The 27,574-nt window shown below is 38.6% G+C and overlaps 3 protein-coding genes across 6 annotated transcripts; 1 reads left to right on the top strand and 2 right to left on the bottom strand.

The window, feature by feature from the left end:
• Positions 1 to 48: 48 nt before the first annotated feature.
• On the top strand, positions 49 to 19,351 carry ahi1 (Abelson helper integration site 1). Of its 4 annotated transcripts, none has more exons than XM_005477333.4 (27): positions 49 to 221; positions 523 to 601; positions 1,382 to 1,500; positions 1,760 to 2,340; positions 2,430 to 2,518; positions 2,619 to 2,805; positions 3,019 to 3,211; positions 3,295 to 3,390; positions 3,492 to 3,677; positions 3,787 to 3,939; positions 4,069 to 4,201; positions 4,398 to 4,521; positions 4,787 to 5,016; positions 5,626 to 5,735; positions 5,822 to 5,940; positions 6,104 to 6,234; positions 6,338 to 6,478; positions 6,576 to 6,769; positions 6,874 to 6,919; positions 7,005 to 7,057; positions 7,549 to 7,666; positions 7,983 to 8,041; positions 8,159 to 8,224; positions 8,309 to 8,471; positions 8,553 to 8,623; positions 9,148 to 9,236; positions 9,350 to 9,895. In XM_005477333.4, exons 2-27 carry the CDS (start codon positions 592 to 594, stop codon positions 9,531 to 9,533), a joined length of 3,645 nt encoding a protein of 1,214 aa, XP_005477390.1. In that variant the 5' UTR covers positions 49 to 221; positions 523 to 591; the 3' UTR covers positions 9,534 to 9,895. The 4 variants fall into 4 exon arrangements, 3 of the variants coding, with proteins under 3 accessions (XP_005477390.1, XP_019204617.1, XP_019204616.1); XM_019349071.2 differs by having other exon boundaries at positions 208 to 344; XR_003215269.1 differs by lacking the exons at positions 7,549 to 7,666; positions 7,983 to 8,041; positions 8,159 to 8,224; ... (2 more) ...; positions 9,148 to 9,236; positions 9,350 to 9,895 and adding exons at positions 17,984 to 18,101; positions 18,412 to 18,652; positions 18,737 to 19,351.
• Positions 10,207 to 17,943, bottom strand: LOC100710131 (MFS-type transporter SLC18B1). The gene is made up of 14 exons (XM_013270038.3): positions 17,180 to 17,943; positions 16,826 to 16,977; positions 16,203 to 16,298; positions 16,026 to 16,099; positions 14,540 to 14,687; positions 14,210 to 14,366; positions 13,952 to 14,088; positions 13,757 to 13,858; positions 13,578 to 13,669; positions 12,265 to 12,360; positions 12,074 to 12,148; positions 11,898 to 11,991; positions 11,778 to 11,827; positions 10,207 to 10,696 (listed from the first exon to the last, which is right to left on the bottom strand). The coding sequence occupies exons 1-14, from the start codon at positions 17,208 to 17,210 to the stop codon at positions 10,648 to 10,650; spliced, it is 1,353 nt and encodes a 450-aa protein (XP_013125492.2). The 5' UTR covers positions 17,211 to 17,943; the 3' UTR covers positions 10,207 to 10,647.
• slc18b1 (solute carrier family 18 member B1) lies at positions 19,192 to 27,141 on the bottom strand. The gene is made up of 14 exons (XM_003443000.5): positions 26,935 to 27,141; positions 26,482 to 26,642; positions 25,505 to 25,600; positions 25,328 to 25,401; positions 23,777 to 23,924; positions 23,443 to 23,599; positions 23,191 to 23,327; positions 23,007 to 23,108; positions 22,836 to 22,927; positions 20,750 to 20,845; positions 20,548 to 20,622; positions 20,373 to 20,466; positions 20,252 to 20,301; positions 19,192 to 20,124 (listed from the first exon to the last, which is right to left on the bottom strand). The coding sequence occupies exons 1-14, from the start codon at positions 26,972 to 26,974 to the stop codon at positions 20,076 to 20,078; spliced, it is 1,371 nt and encodes a 456-aa protein (XP_003443048.2). The 5' UTR covers positions 26,975 to 27,141; the 3' UTR covers positions 19,192 to 20,075.
• Positions 27,142 to 27,574: the final 433 nt, after the last annotated feature.

Raw genomic sequence — 27,574 nt, forward strand, 5'->3', positions numbered from 1 at the left:
CTCAGCTTTGATTGGTTAATTTGTTGTTTTTGTATGTACGTCAGATTACGTTTCACCGGCTCCGCCTTTCTTTTTCAGCTTTGTTGACTTGGAAACCGTCGAAGCGTTGTTGTTAAAGATGGAGGACAGCACAATCACTGCAGAGTAGATACATGCGCTAACCCTCGGCCAACTCTTCTGCTTCTTATACATACTTTTACGGACTGCTACTGTGGAGCGAGGTTTGTTTTAATACTCAGACTGTTCGTTAAAGCTCCTAAATATTATCTTACCAAATGTAGTAACCCTACAAAGTCAGTGAGCTATCAGAAGCATTTAGCAAGCTAGCTGCTAAAGTGGCTAAGGTTAGTGGTTCACACAAACTGTACTTTTTCCTATACTCTGATTTCAGCAAATTAAACACCATGGGAGACTTAATACGGTTTTGTTTTACTAGAGTGCTAAACGCTTGGCTAGCAAAACATAGCTAACCCAGTAGAGATTTTGTTGTGCAACTTTAACGTCGTTATCCTGTATTTTTAGAATGAGAGTCTTCAGTTTTGGATTATTCTCATTTTGCGCTCGGAAAGAGAAACATCACGCTGTCTAAGAATGCCAGCAGGTAAGTTTCCTGCTGTTCCCTCCTCACTCCAATGGTGGAAGGTTCTTTAAATTAAAGTAGCAATGCCGTTTTTTATCGGCTGCTCCCATTTGGGGTCGCCACAGTACATCATCTGCCTGCATCTCTCCTTATCCCTCTGCATTTCCTCCTTCACTACATTCCCGGATCTTTTCTGTAGTCTTTCTCTTTTCCTCGTGTTTGGTAACTTTATATTTAACATATGTCTAATCTATCCGCTATCCCCTCCTCTGGACATGCCCAAACCCCCTCGGTCTTGTTTCGTTAACTTCGGTAGCGTTTCCAAACTCTTAAACCGGAGCTGTCCCTATGATGTACTCATTTTTAATCCTGTCCATTCTGGTCACTCCCTTAACATTGTTAACATCTTCAACTCCATCACCAGCTCCAGCTCAGATTCCTGTCTTTTTCTTGGTGCCACCATCTCCAAACCATACATCATATTAGGTCTCACTAAAATGTTGCAAACCTTCCCTGTCACGTTGGTGACAGGGTGTCCTTCTTTCCTCTCATATTTATCTCCACCCACTCCACCATGCCTGCACTCTCTTCTTCACCTCACTTGTCCCCTGTCTGTTGCATTGCTACTCTTACTTCTCTTACTTAGTGTGATGCAGTAGTGTAAAAATGCAGTTACAAGTTTTGCAAAATTTTTTTATCAATCTACAGAAGTGTTATCAACAACGTGTAGTTAATCTTATTTATGTTATAAAGTCTAATCTGCATTGTCATGTAATCTATATAAAATGTTCCCTTTTATAGGTGAGAGTGAAGACCGGGCAAAAACCCGGGAAAGATTTAATGAAGTCTTCAAGAAGTACACAGAATCTGAGAAGAAAACGTTGAAAAAGAAAAGCACTGAAACACCGGAGACTATTGTGGTATGTGTTTCTTGTGTTCTATTGATAATTTTACATCAGATGTTGGCAAAAACATATAGAACTTGCAGGACATGTCTTAAAACTATTTCTGAATAGTCCAGAATCCTTGTGGATTCTGCATTTTATGTGAACAAGGCTGTCATGATGCCCCTCTTCCAAAACATACAACATGTCGGACATATTTTAATTGCGGAAGTTTAATAAATAACAAAATAAAAAGATTGTAAGTACTGACACCTCCTTCCCTTTTCCTCTTTAGCTTCAGAATCTAAAAAAAAATCTCAACCTTGAGAAGGACACAGAAGACAATGAGACCATCCTCCAGAACACATATGACCCAGAAGAGGGCAGCCCTCGCTACACAAAGAATAAAAGAAGGGAGAGAGAAATTTCAGAGAAGGTTAATTTTAACAACAATAGAAACCAAGAGGAGATTAAAACATCAAAATCTAAAAGAAAAAGTAAGAGGGACCTTCCCTCTCCTCCTACGCCCGAGGACATCAGAAGTCACATCCAAGAAGATGCAAATGCATCAAGACCTGAAATTCCATTGGATCCAGATGATTCTGTAGGTGGAAAGGCCCCAAAGCAGAAAAATAAAAAGGGAAAAAGCAAAGGAGATACAGAGGCTAAAGAAGCAAGCCAGGTGGAGGACACAGAAGATAACCTATTGCATGAATACCAGCAAAAGATAGTAAAGGAGGAGCAGAGGACTTCAAGGAGGACAAGGGTCAAAGGAGAAGATGAGAGTGCTGTCTCGCAAAGTGTTACGCTTAGCAATGATGTGGGGAAGAAGAAAAAGAAAAAGATGAAATCTGTAGTCACAGATTCAGATCCAGGGTGTGTATAACTATTAGTGTACTATGGAGTTATAATTAGTGATAAGGCAACAGTGTTTGATTTCTTTCTACTTCTTTTTTTGCCTCCAGGGATCAAGATGAAGATACAGACCTGGATGCTGAAGTGGAAAATGAAACAGAATCCAAGGGAAAGAAGAAAAAGAAGAAGAAAAAACATGGTGATTGCACGATAATTCTCAGGATTCATCAAATTCCAGTTAAAGGTGTATAAAGGTGTTGATGGTAATCCATTTCATATTTTGTTTTCTCCCCTTGTAGTTGTCAAAGAACAGAGTGAAGCGGAGTCAGAAGCACCTCAGAAACCAGTTTTTGATGACAACCTTGTTCTTGGAGTGTACATTCACAGAACAGACCGCCTCAAGACCGACTTGATGATTTCACACCCCATGGTGAAGATCCACGTCGTTGATGAAGCCACAGGGCAATATGTGAAGAAAGAAGACTGGTGAGACATTTCTGCGATTAAGTTTAATGTTGTGTTTCAATTTCTGGGCACATTTTTTATTTAGATATTTTTACCTTAAAATAATTGGACCATAGTTATTTGTTTTTATTTGGACCATAGTTATTTTTATTTATAAGCCACTTAACAGTGCCAAAACCTTGGAATTATAACACATTTTGCCTTCAGTTCACATTTTGTTTTTCTTTTTTGTAGTCATCGCCCCGTATCCTCATTTTATGAGCAGGAAAACGTTGACCACGTTCTCCCCATCATGACCCAGCCTTATGACTTCAAGAAGAACAAATCAGTCATCCCTGAGTGGCAGGAGCAGATCATCTTCAATGAACGTTTTGGCTACTTTGTTCAACAACATGACGAAGGCCCCAAAGTCATACTGTTCTTTGAAGTAAGAGTTATTTCAATAACAGTTAATGAACCATATTTTAACATGTGTGACAATAATTTCTTTTATTGAAATGTTTTGCAAAGATCCTTGATTTTGTGACTATGGAAGAAGCAAGAGCCAACATTGATGTTGACAAGCATGACCGAGGTTTCCGAAAGATTGCCTGGGCATTTCTGAAGGTAATGTCTTTAATCTGGTCATTTAGAAAGAAAAGATTAGTCTGATTGTATTTTAATCTCCCCTGTTAATATGTATTCCCTGTTTCCCCTCCATTTTTTAGCTTGTTGGCACAAATGGTGTGCTGAATATTGACAGTAAACTTCGTCTCCAGCTCTTTTGCCCTCCACATCGGGCAAAGAGCCAACCTAAAACAGTTGAGGTGGTTGAATGGTGGAGAAAGTACCCAAGAACCAAATATGCATCTACCCTTTATGTTACAGTAAAAGGCATTAAACTCCCTGAGCATGTAAGTTAGCTGCTACTGTGTAGTTGCTGGAAGGTTAATAAATCTTCATATGTACATGGATGGATTAATGGATGGAGTATGTTGTAGCTGAGCTGGTTATGTTATTCAGGTGGACCCTAGTATTCGGTCTATGATGGCACTGCAGGAGGAGAGAGGCAGCACCTCCTATAGTGAACTGCAGAATGAGATCACCAAGAGAAGTCTGACACAACCTCTAGACAGCAAACCTCCAATTTTGAGATGGAGCAGGCTGCCTGGTCAGGTTTGTAGAAGGGTTTAAACTGCTCCTATTACATACAAATATACATGTTTATATTTTTAGCCTGAACATGGGTAAGTACAGTAGCAAAGAGTGGCAGTCAAACAACTAAACAGAGTTTTACTGTTGCAGATCTGTCGAATTCCTAACAAGCCAATGCTGGCATTTCGTGGGGGTCAGATGGGCTGTTTCACAGTACTCTTTTCTCACGCTGGAACCATACTGGCTGCTGCTTGTGCTGACAAAGATGCGTTCCCTGTTGTAGGTAGGTCACATCTCATCGGTCTAAAAGTCCCCCTTCTAATGCTTTGTTGACTCCAACCAGGTAATTTCTGTGCTGTTTGTATGCCATGAACACCTCTTTGATGACTTCTGGATTCTCCCATGTCTGTGCATATATATATTTTTAAAAAATCAGGTAAAAAAAATAATAAAAAAATAACGTGCTGTTGTTATTTCAGTGTATGAGATTCCCTCTGGCAAGGTTTTGGCTGCCTTCAATGGCCACCTCAAAATAGTGTATGATCTCTGCTGGTCCAGAGATGACCGCAGCCTTTTGTCTGCCTCCTCTGATGGAACTGTCAGGTAACTTTGTCTTTTACAATGTAAGATTAAATAAAAGTGATTAGAAGTGAATGAGGTGTCCCTGTTTCTGGTAGTGACTCAGTTTTTGTATAATCTATTATATTTTAGCTCTAAATAAAGTAAGTTAACTAAGTTGTAGTGTGTGTAATACATTGCTTTTTTAAGAAATTACCTCAACAATACTAGTGATGTTCTGAATTAAAAACTAGCAAACGCATTTTTCTTTATATAAAATAGTTTTTGTATTTTACATGGTTACCCTCAGAGAGTGGAATGTAGAGAGGCTTCAAGTAACAGCCCAGAAGGTGCTCCCTCATCCATCGTTTGTGTACAGTGCTCGGTACCATCCTACAGCCCAGAACCTGGTGGTAACTGGGGGCTACGACTGCCTGATACGAGTGTGGAGAGTTGATGTCGGTGATGTGAATGGCCAGCTGCTGCAGGAGTTTGAGGGTCACAGCAGTTTCATTAACACAGTTTGCTTTGACTCCGAAGGTACTGTAAGCCCTGTTATGGAAACATGTCCCCGATGTGTGTGTGTGTGTGTGTGTGTGTGTGTGTGTTGTCAGGTACTGTGAGCTAGGAAAACTTGGAAGAAGATAAGAGTAAATGTAGTCTCTTAAAGAATGATGTCTCTTGTATATGTTTTAATGAATCTTGTTATTAATAGCTGTAAATAAAGTGGTGATTAATGTGAACTTTATGTATAGCTCTGTTTTTATAAATCCACTGGCTCCAATTTTTTCCCAAACATTCCTGCCAGTATAACCTTTATGCCAGACTGACTGGTTTGCTTTGACTTGCCTTGGACTATTTTTTTTCTATTATTAGAGTGGGTAACTGAGATTTAAATTTGTCTTAGACTGTTTACGGTCACTGTCATTTACTTCAACGCCCAGTTCAGAGAGAAGGAAAGCTGCTCTCTTTAAAGCAAAGAAACACTCAAAGCCAGCCAACTAATTCTGGTTTTGTGTCTATGTGCCACATGTGTGCCTTTCTGTGAAGGGGTGTTGTGTTTGGTTTTACTACTCTTTTATAATGAATGTGAGGCTTGTTCTCTTGTATATCTTATGCCATACCTGATGTTGTTTTCATTGTAAATAGGTCGAAGAATGTTTTCTGGAGACAACATGGGCCTCATAATTGTGTGGAAAACCTCAGTAAATGACAGCAGGCAGCGGCAGCAGCCATGTCGCCACTGGTGTATAGAGAGGGTACAAGAATTGATACTATTCACTGCACTTTATTTAGCTAATGTTAGTTTATGGTCATTTTAAAATCCTATGTTTTCTTTTGGCAGAAAATTGATGAGAGTGATCTCAGTGGTATCCCCATCAACATGCTGCAGCTCCATCCGAATGGGCGGTGCCTGCTCATACATGCCAAAGACAGTGTACTGAGGATGATGGATTTGAGAATGTAAGACGAAATTAGAAAAGTATTGTGTGAAATTGTAGAAAATAAAAATAAATAGATAAAAAATAGAGATATAATAAAGCAAAGTCAAATATTATAGTATTGTATTATACTTTGCATATAAATGAGGAGTAATTATTATATGTGTTTGGGCTTTCCCTCTAAGTCTGGCTGTAAAGAAATACACTGGAGCCATTAACTACAGAGAGAGGATTTACAGTACTTTTACACCATGTGGGAACTTCATCTTTTCTGGCAGTGAGGATGGGATGGCGTATGTCTGGAATACTGATACAGGTGAGCATGAAATTGTTATTTTTTCCTGTAACAAAGAAACTAGTCGGTTCTTAATGTTTTTGACAGTATTCTGCATAGTTGCTCCAGCCGTTTCTTTTCCCAGGTGATCAAGTTGCAGTATATTCAGAGCTTTGTTACCCCACGGCTCTCCACGGCGTGTCATTTCACCCCTACGAGAACATGGTAGCTTTCAGTGCCTTCGGTCAGAGCCAGCCTGTCCACGTGTACCTGTATGACCGCAAAGGTTTGTGTTTTCTTTGACAAAAGAAGAAGTTAGTCAGTAGTATTGTACAGACTTGCACAGCTTTATTTCTGCCTTATTTTTCTCCTATTTTTTCTAGTTTCCCAGATGGAGGTGCGCAGTATAAAAGCAGCAAGCAGATCAGCTTCTGAAGATATCAAAAGTGTTATAAACACACCTGACCCTCTAGCTTTGCAGGACACATCTATTTCTGCAGCCATGGATCAGTTTGCCCAAGCAACAAGACTTGCACTGAAAATGCAGTGTGTGAAGGAACAACTGGACTCAGTTCTGGTAAATGCTCATAACGCTGTGTTAATTTTTAAATGTAGAGTGAAATAAGTGTGCAGGTAAATTAACTGAAATTCTTAGAAAAGGATTTTACATATTTTTTTCAGGAACCACGTCAAAGATCTTCTGCTTCTGGATTCATTTATGAGCAAGGTACTCTAAGCAGTTTAGATGAGAAGGACTTTTTATAATTAGCTATATTATATTTGGTATTTTAACCTATTTTTCTGGTTTGCAGATAAATTAAGCAGTACTCACACAGGCCGGAGCTTCACATCAGATGTTGGCACAGTGAGTTTTTATCAATACTATATCAAAATACACACCTTTGTATACTGAAGCATTGCTGAGGTCACAGATGGTGAACAAGCTTTATGAGCCTTTTCTGTCAATATTGATTTTGTTTTCTGTAATCTGCCTCCAATCAGTTTATTGTTCAGTTGCCCTCAATGTGTTGAGAAGGGAAACCGCATAGAACCGGGTTTATATACTTTAATTGTAAACTCAGACATTTTTTCCCTTTGTGTAATATGCTAATCCCGCTCTGTGTTCATTTATATTTTCATATTTGAAAGAAATGTTTAGATTTCTATTTAACCTTGATTTTAAATCGGTGTTCCTGACAGTGAGAATTGCATTAGAGGGTTTACATGAAATGCACAAATGTAAATTTTACTTTTATTATAATGTAAGACAGAAAATTACAGCTATTTTGAATTGCATTAATTAATTTATTGCACCTTAATGCTGTTATATATTTATTTATTCATTTTTATTTACAGACAGGATTAAATGCCTCACTCCCACCTCCATCTCTCCTGTCACCACACTCCAGACTGAAGCTTACTGGAGCTCTGGCAGAGCAGCTTATCCCACAGGCTTCTCTGAGCACTCAGCCCCGTAAGTGGCTTTTTTCACTTAATCACACAGTTATTTGTCTTTAACCAGTGAATGGCTTCAATTGAGCTGTGTAACTGAATTCAAATGATTATGAAGATTATAACTGTGCTACGTACAACTTGGGCCAAGTCCTTTCAGCACTGGGCAGCATGTATGTTATGAATAGAAACACAGATGGACTGCTGGCAATTGTTACCCATCTCTTGAAGTGACTACTACAAACTGCAGTTACTGTAGTAATGTATAATATTTACCGTGGTAATACATAAAATATTACTGCAATTTCAATTCTTGATATTTTTACTTATACTTTTAGGTGGGTTCAGTCCTGTCGGTCATCTTCTAAAAGGTGCTTCGTCTTTTAGACTACAGACGGTAAGATTTTGTAATGTTTCCAATTAATCTTAATGCTGCTGAGATAGGTAAGGACTGCAGTGGTGTCTGCCTGCTTGTTGCTGTAAGAAAGAAGTTATTTCCTTTTTTCCTTGTCAGACTCTTTTTGACCACGTCTCTTCAGGGATCCACGTAGAAACAGATTGTGCACCTGTTCAGCAAGTAGTAAGTATCCAGTGTAATTTAAAGCTCAGTCACAGCCTTATTTCACACTTATTCAACTGTCCTACCTCTCTGTTCCATTCCTAGGTTGTTTCTCTTTATGATTACAAAGCAAATCGCTCTGATGAATTGACCATTCGCCGTGGTGATGTCATCCAAGTACTGTACAAAGACAACGAGAACTGGTGGTTTGGACGCCTTGAAAACGGGCAGCAGGGATATTTTCTTGCTTCTTACGTAGCAGATCAGAGTAGGTGGATTATCTTTTCTTGTGGTAGATATGTTTTTAAAAATTGTTTATAAAAATGATAAAAACATGTTATTGTTGTAGGAGATTACAATGAAGAGCTGACTCACATGGCTTTGTCTAAAGAGCCTGATGAGAGGTCAACACCTACTAGGGTAAGAGAACAAAAAAATCAAGAGTGGCGTCTGACTGGGATGTGGTCATTAATGTATTTTGGCTAAAAGATGAAGTGGGGGTGGAGTTTACATCTCATTAATTAATCTTTTTATACCCACTGTAGGCCTTTTGTCAAAAAAATTGTCAGCTTGATTTCATGTCAGCAACAAAAAAGAAGAGAAGACCGAAAAATATCAATATATTGCTCTGTGGTTCCTGGTTCTCCTTTTACATACTACAGCTACAACAACATTTTGAACAGCAGTGGTAGTCATCATTCCACCTTTTGTGCATGAAAATAAGAGATTTGGAAGAAAATATCAGTTTCTGTATTTTTCTGTCTTCTGATGCAAATCTAGCTGTAGCTACAACTTCCATGTTCTGTTGTAAGCAGCTATTTTGGCGAAACTATGACAAACCATGAGTCATTTTAAAGCCTACAGTGGGCAAGTGTCACTTTGATAGCTTTTCATTTCCTGTTCCCATGGGCCATCACTTTTTTCTTTATACTCATATCTCCCAGGTGTCTGCTGCTATTAGTTCTTCTGGAGAACTTAGGTTTCTTTCTGAGCCGACGCTTTCCGACACAGAACCTGAGATGGCAGTTACTAGGTAAGTGGCTCTCTTTGCTTCACTTCTAACTACTTCTAACTACACAGGCTGATGAAGCTGTATTGCGGTGGAGAGATATTGAGTGCTGATTGTGAAATACGTTTCCCCCATAGAAGTAGAAGAAAAAAGAAGGTGAAAAAACCACGAGTCCCTGCAGCTTCCTCTCAAGCCACGTTTTCAGATGCAGATGCATCAGCGTCGACCAGTAGCACCAGGAGGATAGGCAGATCAGCAGGGCGACCTTTGCCAAAGAGGCCAACAGACCACACAAACGGTGCCTTTGAGCCTGATCCATAAACTCATGGAAACTAACAGCAACCGTATGTCTGCTTTATTCTGATTTTTATTTCAGCTGTGATGTATATTTTACATTTTTTGTTTGTAAATATTTTGTTAGTTTTGAAAAGTCACAGTTTGTATTGCACCTAATACAGATTAAATTTGTTAAATATGTTTATAAAAATATTGTAATTGTATAATGCTGATAAACATATTTTTTGTACATTGAATATTTTGAATAACTTATCCATGTAAGAAAACAGATAATACTGTGTAAACGTATGTAATATTGTAATTCCACTTGATTACCCTGGAAGAGATTTAAAAGTTTTATATATATATATATATTTCTTCACAACATTAAAAAAAATCCTTTATAGTTTTATTTCCATTTTTATAATAAGCAGTCTTTGCAGTCCCTTATATTGTCACATTTGAATGCTAATGTACAAAAAATGAGTGAAAAAACCTCAATATCAGTGTTAAATAAATCTATAATTCAGGCAGAAAAGAAGGTAAAACATTCAACATTTCTAACTGCAGTGAAATCTGCAATAAATTCCCTGTTTGAAGAATTAGCACAGTATGAAAGGTTCATTACGACCTGTATAACTGTTATATAACATGATTTTTAGAGGTAATCGGATGTTGATGAAACATTTACATTCACCTTAAATCAGTACACTTGCACTGCTTTACTTTTAAGCCACTGGCCATAAAAACTCATTCTTACTAACCAAACTGTGGGTGGCTGGTGTTATTGTGTGTGAGTCATCATGGCAGTGTTGGAGAAACTATTACAAGGCAGTTTAAAGTACTTTGGCAGGTGTTTGTGTCTGTGGATACCTGCATGGGAGTCTAACTTGTTGTTTACATTTTAATGTGCATGTTGTTCCCCAAATAAATGATCAAATATATCTGGGAACCCGTTGGGAATGCAGCTGGTCCCACTCCATGAATGTATCTAGCTTTTTTCTTAAAATACCTCTTAGGCAGTTCCCACTATAGCACATGCCCTAGGACCAGATAAAAATAACTAAAAGACACAACATTAAAACAATATCAGCCCGATAACAAATAATGACTGATAAGATGTTTAAAAAGTTGTGTAACTTGGAGCTGGAACACAGGATCATAGGAGAGGGGTTCTTTCATCTGCTTCTTGGCTGTTTTCTTGGACCCTTAAATTTAAACGTTTAAAAAAGAGTTACCATTTTTGCTGTTGTTGCAGACAGCACAAATGTTTAAAAAACCCCAAAATAATTCTATTTAGAAGAAATTATAGATCTTGAGGTTATACATGTATAACCTCTGAGTAGCACAAATGAGTGTCACAGTATGGGAACGCCTCCTGTAGGACCTCATCAGAAGCTCAAATGCCATTATGCACCTGCCTATGTCAGGAGGGGCCATGGCCTCCATATATAATAGGCTGAAATAGTGTCACATGCCATTCAAAACAAGCTCACCTTTTTTATTTTTTATAGAGGATGGTCTGGTGAGACACTCATGCTACTCGGAGCACCAGGGTTATATACATAACCTTAAGTTCTCTTTCAAAGCATTTGTTTGGTGAACAAAGAACCTGTGCTGAGGACTGAATGCGCTAGGTTAGGTGCTGTCACATCTAGCTTGTAAAACCTAGCAAATGTGTGAGATGAGGCCCAGCATGGAGTTGCACACACCTCCTGGATAAAACTCCCTTAGAGAGAGCCTATAAGGTAGCCAGGCCCCAAGTGGAATGTGCATGGAGGCCACCTGGTAAAAGGCAGGCATTACTATTGGGGAACATGTACTGATAACCTTTGGGATGAAGATGAGGTCAAGATGGGCTGGAAAGCAGCTAAAAAAATCTCAGCCACCCAATGTTTCTCTTGCCAGCACAGGGCTGTCAGGAGGGCCACTGGTGGAAAAGTATAGAGAAGGGTTGAAGCCTCTAGTCTGCGTTCAGTGGGTTGCCCCTGGACAGAAAATCTGCTGCAAGGACAGTGGACAGTTTAGCTTAAACCCAACAGCACAGTTATCAACAGCCTTCTGTAAGAAGTGAGAAGAGTTTTTGAATGACATCTGAAACTATGTCAGTCTATTATATAGGGAGGCCCTAGCCCCTCCTGACATGAGCGTCACTTAAAAAGCCTGTAAGAGCTAACGTAATGGCATTTCAGCTTCTGATGAGGTCACATAGAAGGCGTTCCCATAGTGAGAAACGAAATGAATACTATGAAAGAGAACTTATTATGTTCATTTAAAGTTTATGCCTACCTTTGTCGTTTTGTCCGTTGACAGAGAGAATACACGAAGAGGAGAAATGCCTGAGGACAGAGTGATCATTAACATTGTATTGACATAAAATATCTAAACGCTGCAGCCACTGATACTTACACCCAAAAATGCCAACCCTCCTTGGACTACAGCAGCCCATTCAAAGCTGAGATGTTGAACAATAATTCCTCCCACAATGGGGCCATAAAACGTCCTTAAAAACAATCACAAAATTAGAGCCAAAATCACGGCACTAAAAAGCTAAATGCCAGGAAAGAGATAAATTAGGGACTCACCCAGTGCACCACACTGCTTCATATAACCCGGACACCATTCCAAGTGTACTTAGCCCCTCTTCAAATCCTATTTCACTATGAGGAAAAACAAAATTGTAGAATATTTGTTTCATCCAGCCATATTTATGAAAAAAAAACACAAAAAACAAACTGTAGTTCATTAATGTTGAGCATTATGTGAAGCAACTCACTATGCACATGAAATGAGCTCAGGGAACGTGGGGATTACACTCATTGCCAGAGAAAACCCAATTAGACCAAGCATGACGACCAGCAACCACAGCTGACTAAATGTAAAAAAAACAAAAGGATACAGAAGTTTGGCTTTTTAAGGCAAAGGGATTAATTCAGTATATGACTTGTCGAAGCAACATATGTCCCACTCCCCTTGCAGTGGTGTAGATTTTAAATACCAGGGCTTAACCATCCAAAGTAACCGACCTATGTGTCAATGATAGGGAGACAGACATAATAGTGAAGTTGCCAAGAGCAGAGGCAGTGAAGATGAATGAATTTAAATAACTGGATTCAACCATCCAAAGCAATGAACAATGAAGAAGAGAGTAGAGACAGGAGGGAGTGGTGGAAATGAGTTTTAGGGGGTGATTTGTGACAGAAGGAGAGCAGCGAGAAGCACTGACCAATACTCAGAACAATGGCAAGTCCAAGGAACTCAGTGACAATCTAACAAGGAGAGTTGAAGATTTACACAAGGTGGGAAGGTCTCTTATTAAAATGTGTCACCACTTTGCCAGCGTCTAGAAGAAGACCCAAACTGTCACTTTTAGATGAGAGGAAATTGGTTAGGATATTCATGAACAGCCCAGGAACCACTAAGGCTCAAACATGCCATTAACTGGAAACTCCTGAAACACCAGCATCTGCGGTGAAACAAGTTTTAAATTACCTAGAAAGAAGCTCGTGCTCCAAAATCAACACCTTCAAAATATTGGTCAAATATGCAACTTGAAATATGCCTAAAGCTTGTTGATGGCTACCAAAAGTGTCTGGTCGAGGTCACAGTTACTTTGGGACATTTAACCAATATTAAACTTAAACCTGGAAATTGAGACCATAAAGTAATTAGCACAATATTTAGTGTTATATAATAACATTTAAAGTAGAGTTAATTCCTCACAAATTTTTGTACAACGGGCTTTCGTTTTTGCTACCACAGGAGTTGCTCTTGAAATTTCCCCTTGTGGGACTAATAAAGGTATCTTATCTTTATCTTAAATTATCTTTATCTAGCCGTGAAAAATAATGCAGGCAGGTTTAAGACACTTCCAAAACGGCAATGTCATATTTTTATTCACAGTGTGACTGTTACCTGGCAGGTGCAATTATTTCCTGGAATTAGACATTGTAAAAATGACGTTAGTAAAGTCTACTCCAATCTCTCCTCTGACATGACTCTTGGCTCAGAGGGGGATACACATATTTCTTAAAATGTCCATCATTTTTAATTACAGAAGTGTTAATTTTACCTGAATCCCACACTAACCTCTGGATGTGAAGGAAAGGGGCGGGACCAAGCAGACAGAAGCCAATTGTAGCAGCAATGCCACCTGTCACCAAGAAAGCGACCCTAGTAGCCTGGTGCACAAGATCAAAATTTTTTTAAAAAGAAAAGAAAAAAGATAATTATACACATTTAGCCATTTTGATTGCTTGGATACATACAGGATATTTATCTGTGAAATACCCCATCAGCGGTGATGCCAGAATATACACTAAAGGCAAACCAAGCATTATTAGTCCCACGTAGCCATTTGAGAGACCAAACTAAGGATGATGGATAGGGAAAAAACGTTGATCAAGGAATGTACAAAAACTCTAGGAAACGTAAGCCGACTTTATCATAAAGGATATCATTACCCTGTTAATAGCAAACAGTGACAAAGTGGCGTCCAAAAAGCCCACACCTGCACTCAGAGTGAATATCACATAGCAAACCAGGATTGTTTTCACGTGGGTGAGTAGTCGAAAGAATGAATCCTTCGATGGGACTGCCTCTGTGAGGAAGGAAGCATAAAATTACAGCTGAGTTATAATGTGAGAAAAATGAAAAAACACAAAATGGCAATTTTTAAATAATAAACCAAACAATACACCAAAATCTCAAGTGTTACATACCAATGGATGGCAGGACATAAATGTTGAAAGGAACCATAATCAACATCAAGCATCCAAGAAACAAAAAAGGGACATTGTATCCAAAAGTCTGGTAGAGCCACCCTCCCAGTGGTGGTCCCAGGATAAGGCCGAGTCCTGCAAAAATCTCCAAAATACCCTAAAACAGTATTGACCCAGATTACTATACTGTGGGAATTTCTTACATCATAGCCAAGAGCCAGTTGTTTTGTGAGAGATACATAACAACTTAAACCTATAATGCTGTTTCTGTTTTCTCGTGATTCTAATGTCTAAACAGCATTCCAGTCTGACAAGTTTGTCCACCCTCACCAAAACAGTTGCCACATTGTTTGGGAATATTTTTGCTGTGATGGCGAAAGCAGACATTGTAGCAGCGCCAAAGCCGACAGCATCAAGCGACCTCACAACAAAGCACAGACTGATGAATATAGGTCCTGCAGGAGCCCGATCAAGAAACCTGCAAAGACAAGAGCCAGCAAGTGTCAAACAGAATAGAAAGATTAAAGGAAATGCAGATGAAATAAATAAGCTCAGAGGAACTGTGTGTGATCTGAAACAAAGGTGATTGTGCTATGGTCTCTGGGCCTTGGTCCCAGAGGGGTTCTTTCTCATTTTGTATCTTTGTATTAGGGTTCTGTATTCATGGAATCTAGCTTTTTATTCACATTGTGATTTCTTTGTTTTTATTTGTCCTGTTTATTTCCTGACGCTTCATATAATTTGCTTTGGTGTTTTTTATACCTTCAGTTCTTTAGGTTCATTTAACTGATCTCCTTTTGATTCTGTTCCTCCAGTCTTGTCTTTCTTGTCTTATTCTTTCTGTGTTGTCGTATTATCGTTCCCCATGAACTTTGTTATATTGTCTGTCATGGTTTGTCTTGAACCTTTTGTGTCCTTATGAGTGGGCAACGTTAAAGCTATATTTTGAGTTTACGCCTTAGTTCCAGAGTTTTGCATTTGGTTCCACAATCTGCCTGCTACACAGCTCTTATGTGACAGATGAAAAAATTAACAAGAACGTTAACCTTAAGTTATTTTTTTTTTATCCTCATTAAAACCAACAATGCGCCAGCCTTAAAAAAAACCCCAAACTTTACAAGTTCCCTAGTGTGCTTGCTGTTCACAGTCTGTGCTCCAACTGAAGTTATAAATGGATTATAACGGTGTACTTTCATTTTACTGAATTCCTAGACTCCCTTTTAAGCAGCTTGGCACAGTATTCTTTTGGCAGATTTGCCTACACAAGTTTGGAACTATTTTCTGCTGTGGATTTAATCATCACTCCAACCAGTTTGTGTATTTACAGCAGAACAATATGTATATGGATATACAACTGTGTGCTAAACATTGTGGCTAATGGATCTGTTTTCATTTTGTTTATTCAGCACAAAACATTATTTTTTACATGAATAAATTCATTGTTAGTTTGGTATTTTCAGGAAATTTGTGGGAGATGAGGGTGGCGGGGTGTTGTTTGTTTTTTGGCTGCTGAAGAGGGATAGGGCAGCAGGAGGCAGTGCCAGGGGAGGATGGCTGACAGCTGGTAACCACTGTTTAATCATGCCTCGCGTATTTAAGCAGCACGCTGAGTCGGAGAGCAGAAGCAGCAGCAACTCGCTGAGTCATGCTGAAAAGCGAACTCCAAAAGCACACTGAAAAGGTGTGTGTAAAACAAATAAAGTGACAGAACGTCAGCATGATCCTTGGAGTTGTTGGGTCCTTTTGTCACAATGAGAATCTGGACTTTTTCCAATTTTATCATTATCATAGTTAATACGAAACACAGGTCACTTACCCAAATATAATAGTGCAGCACGATGATACAAAAAGTCCTGCAATAAGCATGAACTTAGCACCAATCTGGACAATCTGATACACAAAGAATGGGTCAGTTGCACTGTTACAGAGTCTCTGGTTACACCTGTGCTGCAAATCGCCATGCATATGGCATGAAATTAAAGTGTATACTTACATATTTTCCCAGTACCAATGAACTAATTAAATTGGAGACAGCATAACACCCAAATATGAGACCAACTACAGTCTGACTGGCTCCTTTCTTCACTGCCTAAATATTAAAACAGGACAACAGATAAAGTTAGGGGATCTACATAACAACAACAAAAACAGCAAGGATAATATAATGCCTTTTTACCTAACCAGCCACTCTTTTCCAACATTTGCATTTCGAGCTCATGACAGACCTTAAGTTGAACGGCTGATTACAAAAGAGCCAGTCTTCACTGGTCTTCAGGGAGGATGTCTGTTGGTAGCGCATGACTACTCATTCATTGCCTTCAGAAGACATTACTGAGTTCTTAAGCTAAACAATAGTCTAATCTGTGAACTGTACAACTACATGGGAGCACAAATACATTTTAGTAGAAGGAAATGATTGTTCCTAGTTTCCTCTGGCTAGAAAAGATTTGTTTGCAGATATATGAACTTGCATGTATGAGAGAAAGTGTTTTATTTCTTCAGTCAAAAGCTGCATTCATAAGCTCATTTTTTAAAGTTTTTATTATCTTGAACTTTTAATCTCTTGTGCTGTAACATGTGATTTGTACCCTATGATGCTGGCTTCCTTGAACTTACCTCGGTGGGAAAAAATGGGCCTAATATTGAGTAGCAAATCATAGAGCCAAAGTTCACAGATGCCACTGATATTAAGGTGAGAATCTCTTTTCTTGTGAACCTCTGAGGAGGATCTGTTGATTCAGTTGTGGTGTTGTTATCTGTGTTGTTATCTGAAGAGAAAATGGGAAGAGAAACATGAATAATGAGATTAGGCCATGCTGAGTTGAAAGAACATAAAGTTTGTGGTTAAACTTTTGGCAGAGATAAGAAAAAAAGTCAAGAGGTCAGCTAAGTTGAGCTGAGTATCTGCCAACAATTCTTAGTTTATTTTACACAGTAATTTAATTTCCACAGGGTACAAAGGTCACAAACCTCTCGTTGGAGGATCCGCATGTTGATCCATTTTCAATATTCAGGGATCTGTATCCAGTGACTGAGAAATGCAGACGGTGACAGAACAACTGAAAGAGCAGAGGGTAAATCCTGACAAGTAAATACCTTCTGACAGCCTCCTCCCCTAGGTGACTACAGTCATGAGAATGGACTACCCGGCAGCACTTCCAGACTAACCCTCTTCTTCTTCTAAGTAATAACTAAGTTAGTCCCATCCCATTACTGCCCTCCGCAGTCTGGCAGATTAAAGTAAACCGATATATGTACAAATATGTCGTCTTTCTATGTAGACTTTGGATGTTCTCCCCATGTTTGCGTGGGTTCTCTCCAGGTACTCCACCTTCCTCCCACAGTCCAAAGACATGCAGTTAGTGGAGTTAGGTCAATCTAAATTGCCCATAGTTGTGAATGTGAGTGCGAATGGTTGTCTGTCTCTCTGTGGTTCAAGCTGGCGACATGTCCAGGATGTATCCCACCTCTTGCCCTATGGTAACTGGAACAGCCCCCCCCCCATTTAATACTGATTTTACAGCCGTGTTCCTGACAGTGAGAATTACATTAGGTTTACATGAAATCCACAAATTTAAATATTACTTTTAGATTTTATTATAATGAAAGACAGTGAATAGAAATATGTGAGTAAACATGATACATTCAGTAACATAGATGATATGTTGATGATATAAATATAAGCATGGGCAAATTATTTAAATATTTTATTAAATTATTGCCATTTTGAATTATTATGCAAGTTACTTGAGTTTTGTTATATTTATTTTGCAGACAGGATTAAATGCCTCACTCCCACCTCCATCTCTCCCGTCACCACACTCCAGACTGCAGCTCACTGGAGCTCTGGCAGAGCAGCTTATCCCACAGGCTTCTCTGAGCACTCAGCCCCGTAAGTGGCTTTTTTCAGTTAATCACACAGCTATTTGTCTTTAACCAGTGAATGGCTTCAATGGAGCTGTGTAACTGAAATGATTATGAAGATTATAACTGTGCCACGTACAACTTGGGCCTGAGTCCTTTCAGCACTGGGCAGGATGTACGCTATGAACAGAAACACATATGGACTCCTGGCAATTGTCCATCTCTTGAAGTGACTACTACAAACTGCAGTTACTGGTATAATGTATAATATTTACCGTGGTAATGCATAAAATATTAATTCAGTTTCAATGCTTGATGTTTTTTTCTTATACTTTTAGGTGGGTTCAGTCCTGTCGGTCATCTTCTAAAAGGTGCTTCGTCATTTAGACTACAGACGGTAAGATTTTGTAATGTTTCCAATTAATTTTAATGTTGCTAAGATACGCAAGGACTGCAGTGGTGTCTGCCATCTAAAATTGCTGCTACAAGAATTAAATAATGTCCTTTTTTCTTTGTCAGACTCTTCTTGACTCTTCAGGGATCCACGTAGAAACAGATTCTACACCTGTTCAGCAAGTAGTAAGTATCCAGTGTAATTTAAAGCTCAGCCGCAGCCTTATTTCACACTTATTCAACTGTCCTACCTCTCTGATCTTTTCCTAGGTTGTTTCTCTTTATGATTACAAAGCAAATCGCTCTGATGAATTGACCATTCGCCGTGGTGCTGCTGTGATATTATTATTATTGTGATATATTTTTAGTATTGAAAAGTTGAAAAGCTGAATTGGGAAAAACAAAATTACAAAATTATTTTAATTATGTAAAGCTGATAAGCATATTTTTTGTGCATTGAATATTTTGAATAACTTATCCATGTAAGAAAACTCATGTCGAATTGTAATTCGACTTGATTAACCTGTAAGAGAGGATTTATATATATATTTCTTTACAATATAAAAAAAAAATTAATTTATAGTTGTATTTCCATTTTTTATTAATAATCAGTCTTTGCAGTCCCTTAAATTGTCAGTGAGTGAAAAAAACCTCAATATCAGAGTTAAATAAATCTATAATTCAGGCAGAAAAGAAGGTAAAACATTCAACATCTCTAACTGCAGTGAAATCTGCAATAAATTCCCTGTTTGAAGAATTAGTACAGTATGAAAGGTTCATTATGACCTGTATAATTTATCTTTCCAAAGATATCGTTATATCACACGGTTTTCTTCACATTTCTATGAATGAGGTAATCAGATGTTGATATTGGTCAATTAAAAATGAAATCCAAGTTGTGATGTAGAAATCCTATGAACATCTCTACAAAAGGCACAATTGTTTGTGATTATCAAGTAAATTGCACTGTTTTAGTATAGTAAATAAATGTATACTTTATAAGTTACACACCCATATGAAACACTTACATTCAGATGCACCACCTTAAATCAGTACACTTGCACTGCTTTACAATTAAGCCACTGGTTATAAAAACTCACTCCTACTAACCAAGTGGCTGGTGTCATTGTGTGTTATTGTGTGTGAGTTATCCTGGCAGTGTTGAAAAAACTATTACAAGGCAGTTTTAAATACTTTGGCAGGAGTTTGTTTCTGTGGATTCTACCAGCACAGGACTCTAACTTAGCTCACAATCAAGCTGGGTTTGTGTAGTGAACTTCTGGTTTCATTTTTAATATCCGTCTTGCTCCCCAAATTATTTTTGGACCCACTCCATGACTCTCTAGCTTTTTGTAAAAACATAATACAATTAATCTTAGATTTTACATTACACAGTGTTACTGCATTGATAAGAAGCAGGCTATAGAGTTATAAATACCTGCAAATATAAATTAAAATACCTGTTGGGTAGTTCCTACTACAATGCATTCCCTAGAACCACATATAAATAACCAAAGGACTCGCACCATTAAAACAATATCAGCCTGATAACAAAAAATGGCTGATAAGATGTTTAAAAAGTTGTGTAACTTGGAGCTGGAACACAGGATCATAGGAGAGGGGTTCTTTCATCTGCTCGCTGACTGTTTTCTTGGACCCTTAAATTTAAACGTTAAAAAAAGAATTACCATTTTTTGTTGGTGCAGACAGCACAAAGGTTAAAAAAAGTTTTCTATGTGGTTTAACTGACAAATATTATTATGCTCACTTAAAGTTTAGGCCTACCTTGGTTGTTTTGTCCGTTGACAGAGAGAATACACGAACATGAGAAATGCCTGAGGGCAGAGTGTTCAATGAGATGTGTATTGACCTAAAATATCTAAACGCTGCAGTCACTGATACTTACACCCAAAAATGCCAATGCTCCTTGAACTGTAGCAGCCCATTCAAAGCTGAGATGTTGAACAATAATTCCTCCCACAATGGGGCCATAAAACATCCTTAAAAACAATCACAAAATTAGAACTAAATCACGGCACTAAAAAGCCAAAGGCCGGGAAACAAATATATTAGGGACTCACCCAGTGCACCACACTGCACCAAATAACCCAGACACCATTCCAAGTGTACTTAGCCCCTCTTCAAATCCTATTTCACTATGAGGAAAAACAAAATTTGCAGAACATTTGTTTCATCCAGCCATATTTATGAAAGAAAATCCACAAAAAAACCAGAAAACAATCTACAGCTCATGAATGTTGAGCATTATGCGAAAGAACTCACTATGCACATGTGATGATCTCAGGGAACGTGGGGATTGCACTCATACCCAGAGAAAACCCAATTAGACCCAGCATGACGACCAGCAACCACAACTGACTAAACCAAAACAAAAATACAGAAAAAGATACAGAAGTTAGACTTTTTAAGGCAAAGGGATTAAATATGGTATAAGTTGTCGAGGCAACATATGTACCACTGAATAACTCCCTAGTAGTGGTATAAAGTTTAAATATCTGGGCTTAATCATTGAAAGGAACACAAAGTACACAAGAGAGGTGAAGAAAAGAATGCAGCCAGGAGGGAGTGGGTGGAGATGAGTTTCTGGGGTGATTTGTGACAGGAATAGTGAAAGGAATAGTGGATACACTGGACAAAGGATGTTAAAAACCGAGCTGCCAGGAAGGAGGAATAGAGGAAAACCACAGTGTAGTGAAGAATGACTGGTGTGACAGAGGAAGATGTTAGGGATAGGCTGAAATGGTTTTCTGTGGTGAACCCTAAAAGAAGCAGCCAAAAGAAGAAGAACAAAAGAAGAAATGGTGTAAGATGCTGTGAAATCTTATGATCATATGACTGTAAAGTAAAGATTTACATTGGGGTTTGACGTTTAACCACACTCAAGGGCATGAATGTCATGGCAATTTAGGGCTTTTAACTATGTTTTTCCAGGGTAGAATGATGGTACAGTATACATCTTTAATGACTTTGAAAAATATAAATTAGGTGCACATGTTTGGATTTATTTAGGTTTTTTCCTCATTAACACAGGGACAAATATGTACATATACTATTTTAATAAGTGGTACTGAAACTTCCATAATGTCTTTGAAATTGACAGGACTAAGACCTGTTACCTTCTTGTAAGAGAGTATGAGTAACTACAAGTGATAGTTTCTCTTCTTCTTATGCTCGCAGGCCTGTTCAATACTCAGTGACAATCTAACAAGAAAAATTGTAGATTTATACAAGTTGGAAAGGTCTCTTGGCAACATTTATAAAAACCTGATTCCAAGATCATGATTTCAAACAATTCTTCGTAAGTACAGGTTATTCAGATGTGTCACCACTTTACCAAAGTCTTTCCAAAGTCTTGAAGACGGAAAAAGTCACCCTTAGACGAGGGAAAATTGGACAGGATGTTCCTGAACAGCCGTGGAACCACCAAGGCTCAACCCTGCCATGAACTAGAAACTGCTGGATCACCAGTGTCACTGTCCACATTGAAGCAAATTTTACATCACCAAAATCATCGCCTACAAGCTTGACTGAAATTTGTCCACATGGACAAGCCAATGGAGATAGAGAAGCGATGGAGAAGGCATGGTCAGACAAGGCAAAGACTGAAGCTATCTGGCCATGATAACCAGAGGTATGGTTTAGAGTAGTAAAGGTGATGCTTCAAGAACACTGTACAACCTGTCAAACATCATGGTGGTAGCATCATGCTCTGGGGCTGTTTCGCTGCCAGTGGTACTGGTACCATGCACAAAGTGAATGTGATAATGAAGAAGTAGGACTGCCTCCAAATTCATTAACTTCACCTCAGATCAACAGCTCGATCGTTGAAACTTGGAAACAATTGCATGTTCCAGCAGGACAGTGATCCCAAGCTGGTTTTGGGATGGATAAAGAAGGCTAACATTAAGCTTTTCCAAAGCCTAAACTCAACTCTATTGAACATTTGTGGACTACAGTTGAAAGCCAGATCCATACCAGGAAACCAACCAGTTCAACTCTATAAACTGGTCTAGTAGGCAACTAGAATTATGCCAGAAGCATGTTGATGGCAAGCAAAAGTGTCTGGTTGAGGATATTTAACCACATACTATTGCTGGCCATTAGAAAGAGTGCAGGTTTAAAACACTTTCAAATAGTTAGATCAAGTTTTTATTCACAGTGGGACTGTTTCCTGGCAGGTATAACTGTTTCCCAGAGTTAGACATTACTGTAAAAATGAGGTTGGGAAAATCTACTCTGATCTCTCCTCTGATATTACTCTTGGCTCAGAGGGGGATACACATATTTCTTAAAATGTCCATCATTTTTAAATACAGAAGTGTTAGTTTTACCTGAATCCCACACTAACCTCTGGATGTGAAGAAAAGGGGCGGGACCAAGCAGACAGAAGCCGATTGTAGCAGTGATGCCTCCTGTGACCAAGAAAGCGACCCTAGTAGCCTGGTGCACAAGATCAAATTTCATTTCAAAATCTACATATTCATTTATATTTTATCATTTTGATTGCTTGGATACATACAGGATATTTATCTGTGAAATACCCCATCAGTGGTGATGCCAGACAATATGGTAAAGATAAACCAAGCATTATTAGTCCCACGTAGCCAGTTGAGAGACCGAACTAAAGATGATGAATAGGAAAAAAAGTTGTTCATGCAATCCACATAAACATAAGCTAATTTGATTATAAAGGATATCATTACCCTGTTAATAGCAAAAAGCGACAAAGTGGCATCCAAAAAGCCCAGACCTGCACTCAGAGTGAATATCACATAGCAAACCAGGATTGTTTTCACGTGGGTGAGTAGTCGAAAGAATGAATCCTTCGATGGGACTGCCTCTGAGAGGAGGGAAGTATAAAATACAGCTGAGTTATAATGTGAGAAAAATGAAAAAACACAAAATGGCAATTTCAAATGGACAAATAATACACCCAAATCTTAGGTGTTACCTACCAATGGATGGCAGGACGTAAATGTTGAAAGGAACCATAATCAGCAGCAAACATCCAAGACTTAAAAAAGGGACTTCGTATCCAAAAGACTGGTAGAGCCACCCTCCCAGTGGTGGTCCCAGGATAAGGCCGAGTCCTGTGAAAATCTCCAAACTACCCTAAAACAGTATAAAAAGGATTATTGACCCAGATTACTATACTGGGAATTTCTTACATCATAGCCAAGAGTCAGTTGCTTCTGAGAGATACATAACAATTTAAACCTGCTGTTTCTGTTTTCTCGTGATTCTAATGTCTAAACAGCATGCCAGTCTGACAAGTTTGTCCACCCTCACCAAAACAGTTGCCACATTGTTTGGGAATATTTTTGCTGTCATGGCAAAAGCAGACGTCATAGCAGCTCCAAAGCCGACAGCATCAAGCGACCTCACAATAAAGCACAGACTGATGAATATAGGTCCTGCAGGAGCCCGATCAAGAAACCTGCAAAGAAGACAAGACAAGAAAATTTCATGCCGTCAGTTCTTAGCTTCAGTTCCAGAGATCCTTGTTTTCATTTAGTTAATCCAATCTTGATTCTGTTCCTCCAGTCTTATTTCTATATTTCTTTTGCTTGTCTCCCGATTCAGTTGTATCTCTCTCTTTTTTTTATTGTGGTGAATATTGTAGTTTATTTTTAAACTTTAAATTTCTCGAGTCTTTATGTTAGTAATCTCCCCCTCTCTTTGCACCTGTTACTTCTCCTCTTGTTTTCTTATGTCATTATCTTTCCCCTTGAACTTTGTTATATTGTCACAGTTAGTCCTAAAACATGCTTAATCATCCAGGTAAGGAAGTTGTAACGCTACATCCAAATAGTCTAAGGAGCTTGGAAAGAAGAGCGTCTGGACTTCTTTAAGTTGCTTGAAGATGTTTCAACTCTCATCCGAGAAGCTTCTTCAGTTCTATGGTCAAATGGTGGAGAGTCCCACATTTAAGTTCTGTGGGAGTGTCCCCCCATAAGGGACAATGGACCCCCTAATGATCCTCTACCTAATCACATGAGCCAAGGTGTGAAAATGGGTGTAGGTCACAATCAGCCAAGGTTTCAGGTGAGCTCATTGTGAAACCTAGCCCCAACCTATCATGTGATTTCCTGAGGTCAGATGGCCCAGGATGTGAGTGGGCGTTAAGGCGTCTGGGAAGGGTACTCAAAACTGGATTATAGATGGTAGACAGTTGGTGTCGTAAACCACCGCCCCTTCCCAAAATGTACGGCAATATGTCTGTGAAGGTTCTCAGTCATCCAGGTCATAGTAGTCTAAGGAGCTTGGAAAGAAAAGTGTCTGGACTTCTTTAAGTTCCTTGAAGACGTTTCAGCTCTCATCCGAGAAGCTTCTTCAGTTCTAGGGTCAAATGGTGGAGAGTCCCACATTTAAGCTCTGTGGGAGTATCCCCCCATAAGGGACAATGGACCCCCTAATGATCCTCTACCTAATCACATGAGCCAAGGTGTGAAAATAGGTGTAGGTCACAATCAGCTAAGGTTTCGGGTGAGCTCAATGTGAAACCTAGCCCACCCTATCATAGAGGTGGTGGTTTACGACACCAACTGTCTGCCATCTATAATCCAGTTTTGAGTACCCTTCCCAGACGCCTTAATGCCCACTCACATCCTGGGCCATCTGACCTCAGGAAATCACATGATAGGGTGGGGCCAGGTTTCAAGCTTCTCGGATGAGAGGTAAAACGTCTTCAAGCAACTTAAAGAAGTCGAGATGCTTTTCTTTCCAAGCTCCTTAGACTACTATGACCTGGATGACTGAGAACCTTCACAAACATACATCCAAATAAACAGAGTTATTTTTATCATAATATTTTCATAATACGAAACACAGGTCACTTACCCAAATATAATAGTGCAGCATGATGATACAAAAAGTCCTGCAATAAGCATGAATTTAGCACCAATCTGGACAATCTGATACACAAAGAATGGGTCAGTTGCACTGTTACAGAGTCTCTGATTACACTTGTGCTGCAAATTGTTATGCATATGGCATGAAATGAAAGTGTATACTTACATATTTTCCTAGTACCAATGAACCAATTAAATTGGAGACAGCATAACACCCAAATATGAGACCAACTACAGTCTGACTGGCTCCTTTCTTTACTGCCTAAATATTAAAACAGGACAACAGATAAAGTTAGGGGATCTACATAATGAAAACAAAAACAACAAGGATAATGAAAAGTGAATCTCAAAACTGATGTAGAAATTATAAATATGTTAATAACCCTTACAAGCCTGAACCAGAAAAGACCATAAAACTCAATTTTTTTAAACAATCGAGTGTTTATTGAACCTTCTGATAAATTTAATTAGCATATTTGAGTTTAAATTTTTATTATATTTGCCATAGCTGGTATTTTTATTTATTTAATGCAATTCATTGCTTAAAACTGTATTTTGCAATTTATTTAGATTTTTGGGGAGGGAAAAGAAAAAAATCAAACTGATGGTGTGTTAAGTGTCAAGAACTCAAAAAAACCTGTATGTATCAAATATGCTAAACTTAATAGGTTAAGGTGACAAATGCCTTTTTACCTAACCAGCTTGTTGTGCCACTCTTTTCCAACATTTGCATTTCGAGCTCATGACAGACCTTAAGTTGAATGGCTGATTACAAAAGAGCCAGTCTTCACTGGTCTTCAGGGAGGATGTCTGTTGGTAGCGCATGACTACTCATTCATTGCCTTCAGAAGACATTACTGAGTTCTTAAGCTAAACAATAGTCTAATCTGTGAACTGTACAACTACATGGGAGCACAAATACATTTTAGTAGAAGGAAATGATTGTTCCTAGTTTCCTCTTGCAGGAAAAAGATTTGTTTGCAGATATATGAACTTGCATGTATGAGAGAAAGTGTTTTATTTCTTCATGCAAACCCTGCATTCATAAACTCATTTTTTAAAACTTTTAATATCTTGAACCTTTAACCTCTTGTGCTGCAACATGTGATTTGTACCCTATGATGCTGGCTTCCTTGAACTTACCTCGGTGGGAAAAAATGGGCCCAATATTGAGTAGCAAATCATAGAGCCAAAGTTCACAGACGCCATTGATATTAAGGTGAGAATCTCTTTTCTTGTGAACCTCTGAGGAGGATCTGTTGATTCAGCTGTGGTGTTGTTATCTGTGTTGTTATCTGACATCTCTGAAGAGAAAACGGGAAGAGAAACATGAATAATGAGATTAGGCCATGCTGAGTTGAAAGAACAAAGTTCGTGGTTAAATTTATTGCAGTAGTAAGGGAATAAAGTCAAGAGAAGTCAGCTATATTGAGCTGAGTATCTGCCAGCAAATCTCGAACTAAAGAAGTTTCTCGGATGAGAGGTGAAACGTCTTCAAGCAACCTAAAGAAGTCCAGACGCTTTTCTTTCCAAGCTCCTTAGACTAGAGTTTATTTTATTGATTATTTTTTTTCACAGCATACAAAGGTCACAAACCTCTCGTCGGAAGATCAGGATGCTGGTCCATTTTTAACATCCAGTGGCTGAGAAATGCAGACGGTGACAGAACAAGTGAAAGAGGAGAGGGTAAATCCTGACAGCACCAGCCGCGAAGTAAACGCCTTCTGACAGCCTCCTCCGCTACAAGTGACTACAGTGAGCATGGACAACACGCAGCACTTCCAGACTAACCCTCTTCTTCTTCTTAGTAATAACTAAGTTAATCCCATCCCATTACTGCCCTCCGCAGTTTGGCATATTAAACTGCCATTTTATTGGACACTCAAATAGTACAGTCGTAACACAATACTATAAATAACAAGTACCATTCGAGGGCTCTGGTAAAAACTCAGTGAATAGCTTTTTAATTAATTAAATGGTTTAATAAATTAAAAAACAAAACAAAACAAACAAAAAAACCCAGCCCATTTGATATGCAGCAGCTGCCTTTTCCAAATTTTCCCACACATTGAAAAAAAAAACTTCAGGCAAATCATTATATTAAAAAATGACCAGATACTCACTTTCAAAATAAAAGCACACTGCCTGTGGTTATATCAGTGTTACAACCAGTGACTGTAGAAAGCATCCTTTTTATGATCATTAGTTATTACACTAACTGCAACATAGATTTTTG

The sequence above is a fragment of the Oreochromis niloticus genome, linkage group LG19 (assembly GCF_001858045.2).
Source record: "Oreochromis niloticus isolate F11D_XX linkage group LG19, O_niloticus_UMD_NMBU, whole genome shotgun sequence".
Taxonomy (NCBI): domain Eukaryota; kingdom Metazoa; phylum Chordata; class Actinopteri; order Cichliformes; family Cichlidae; genus Oreochromis; species Oreochromis niloticus.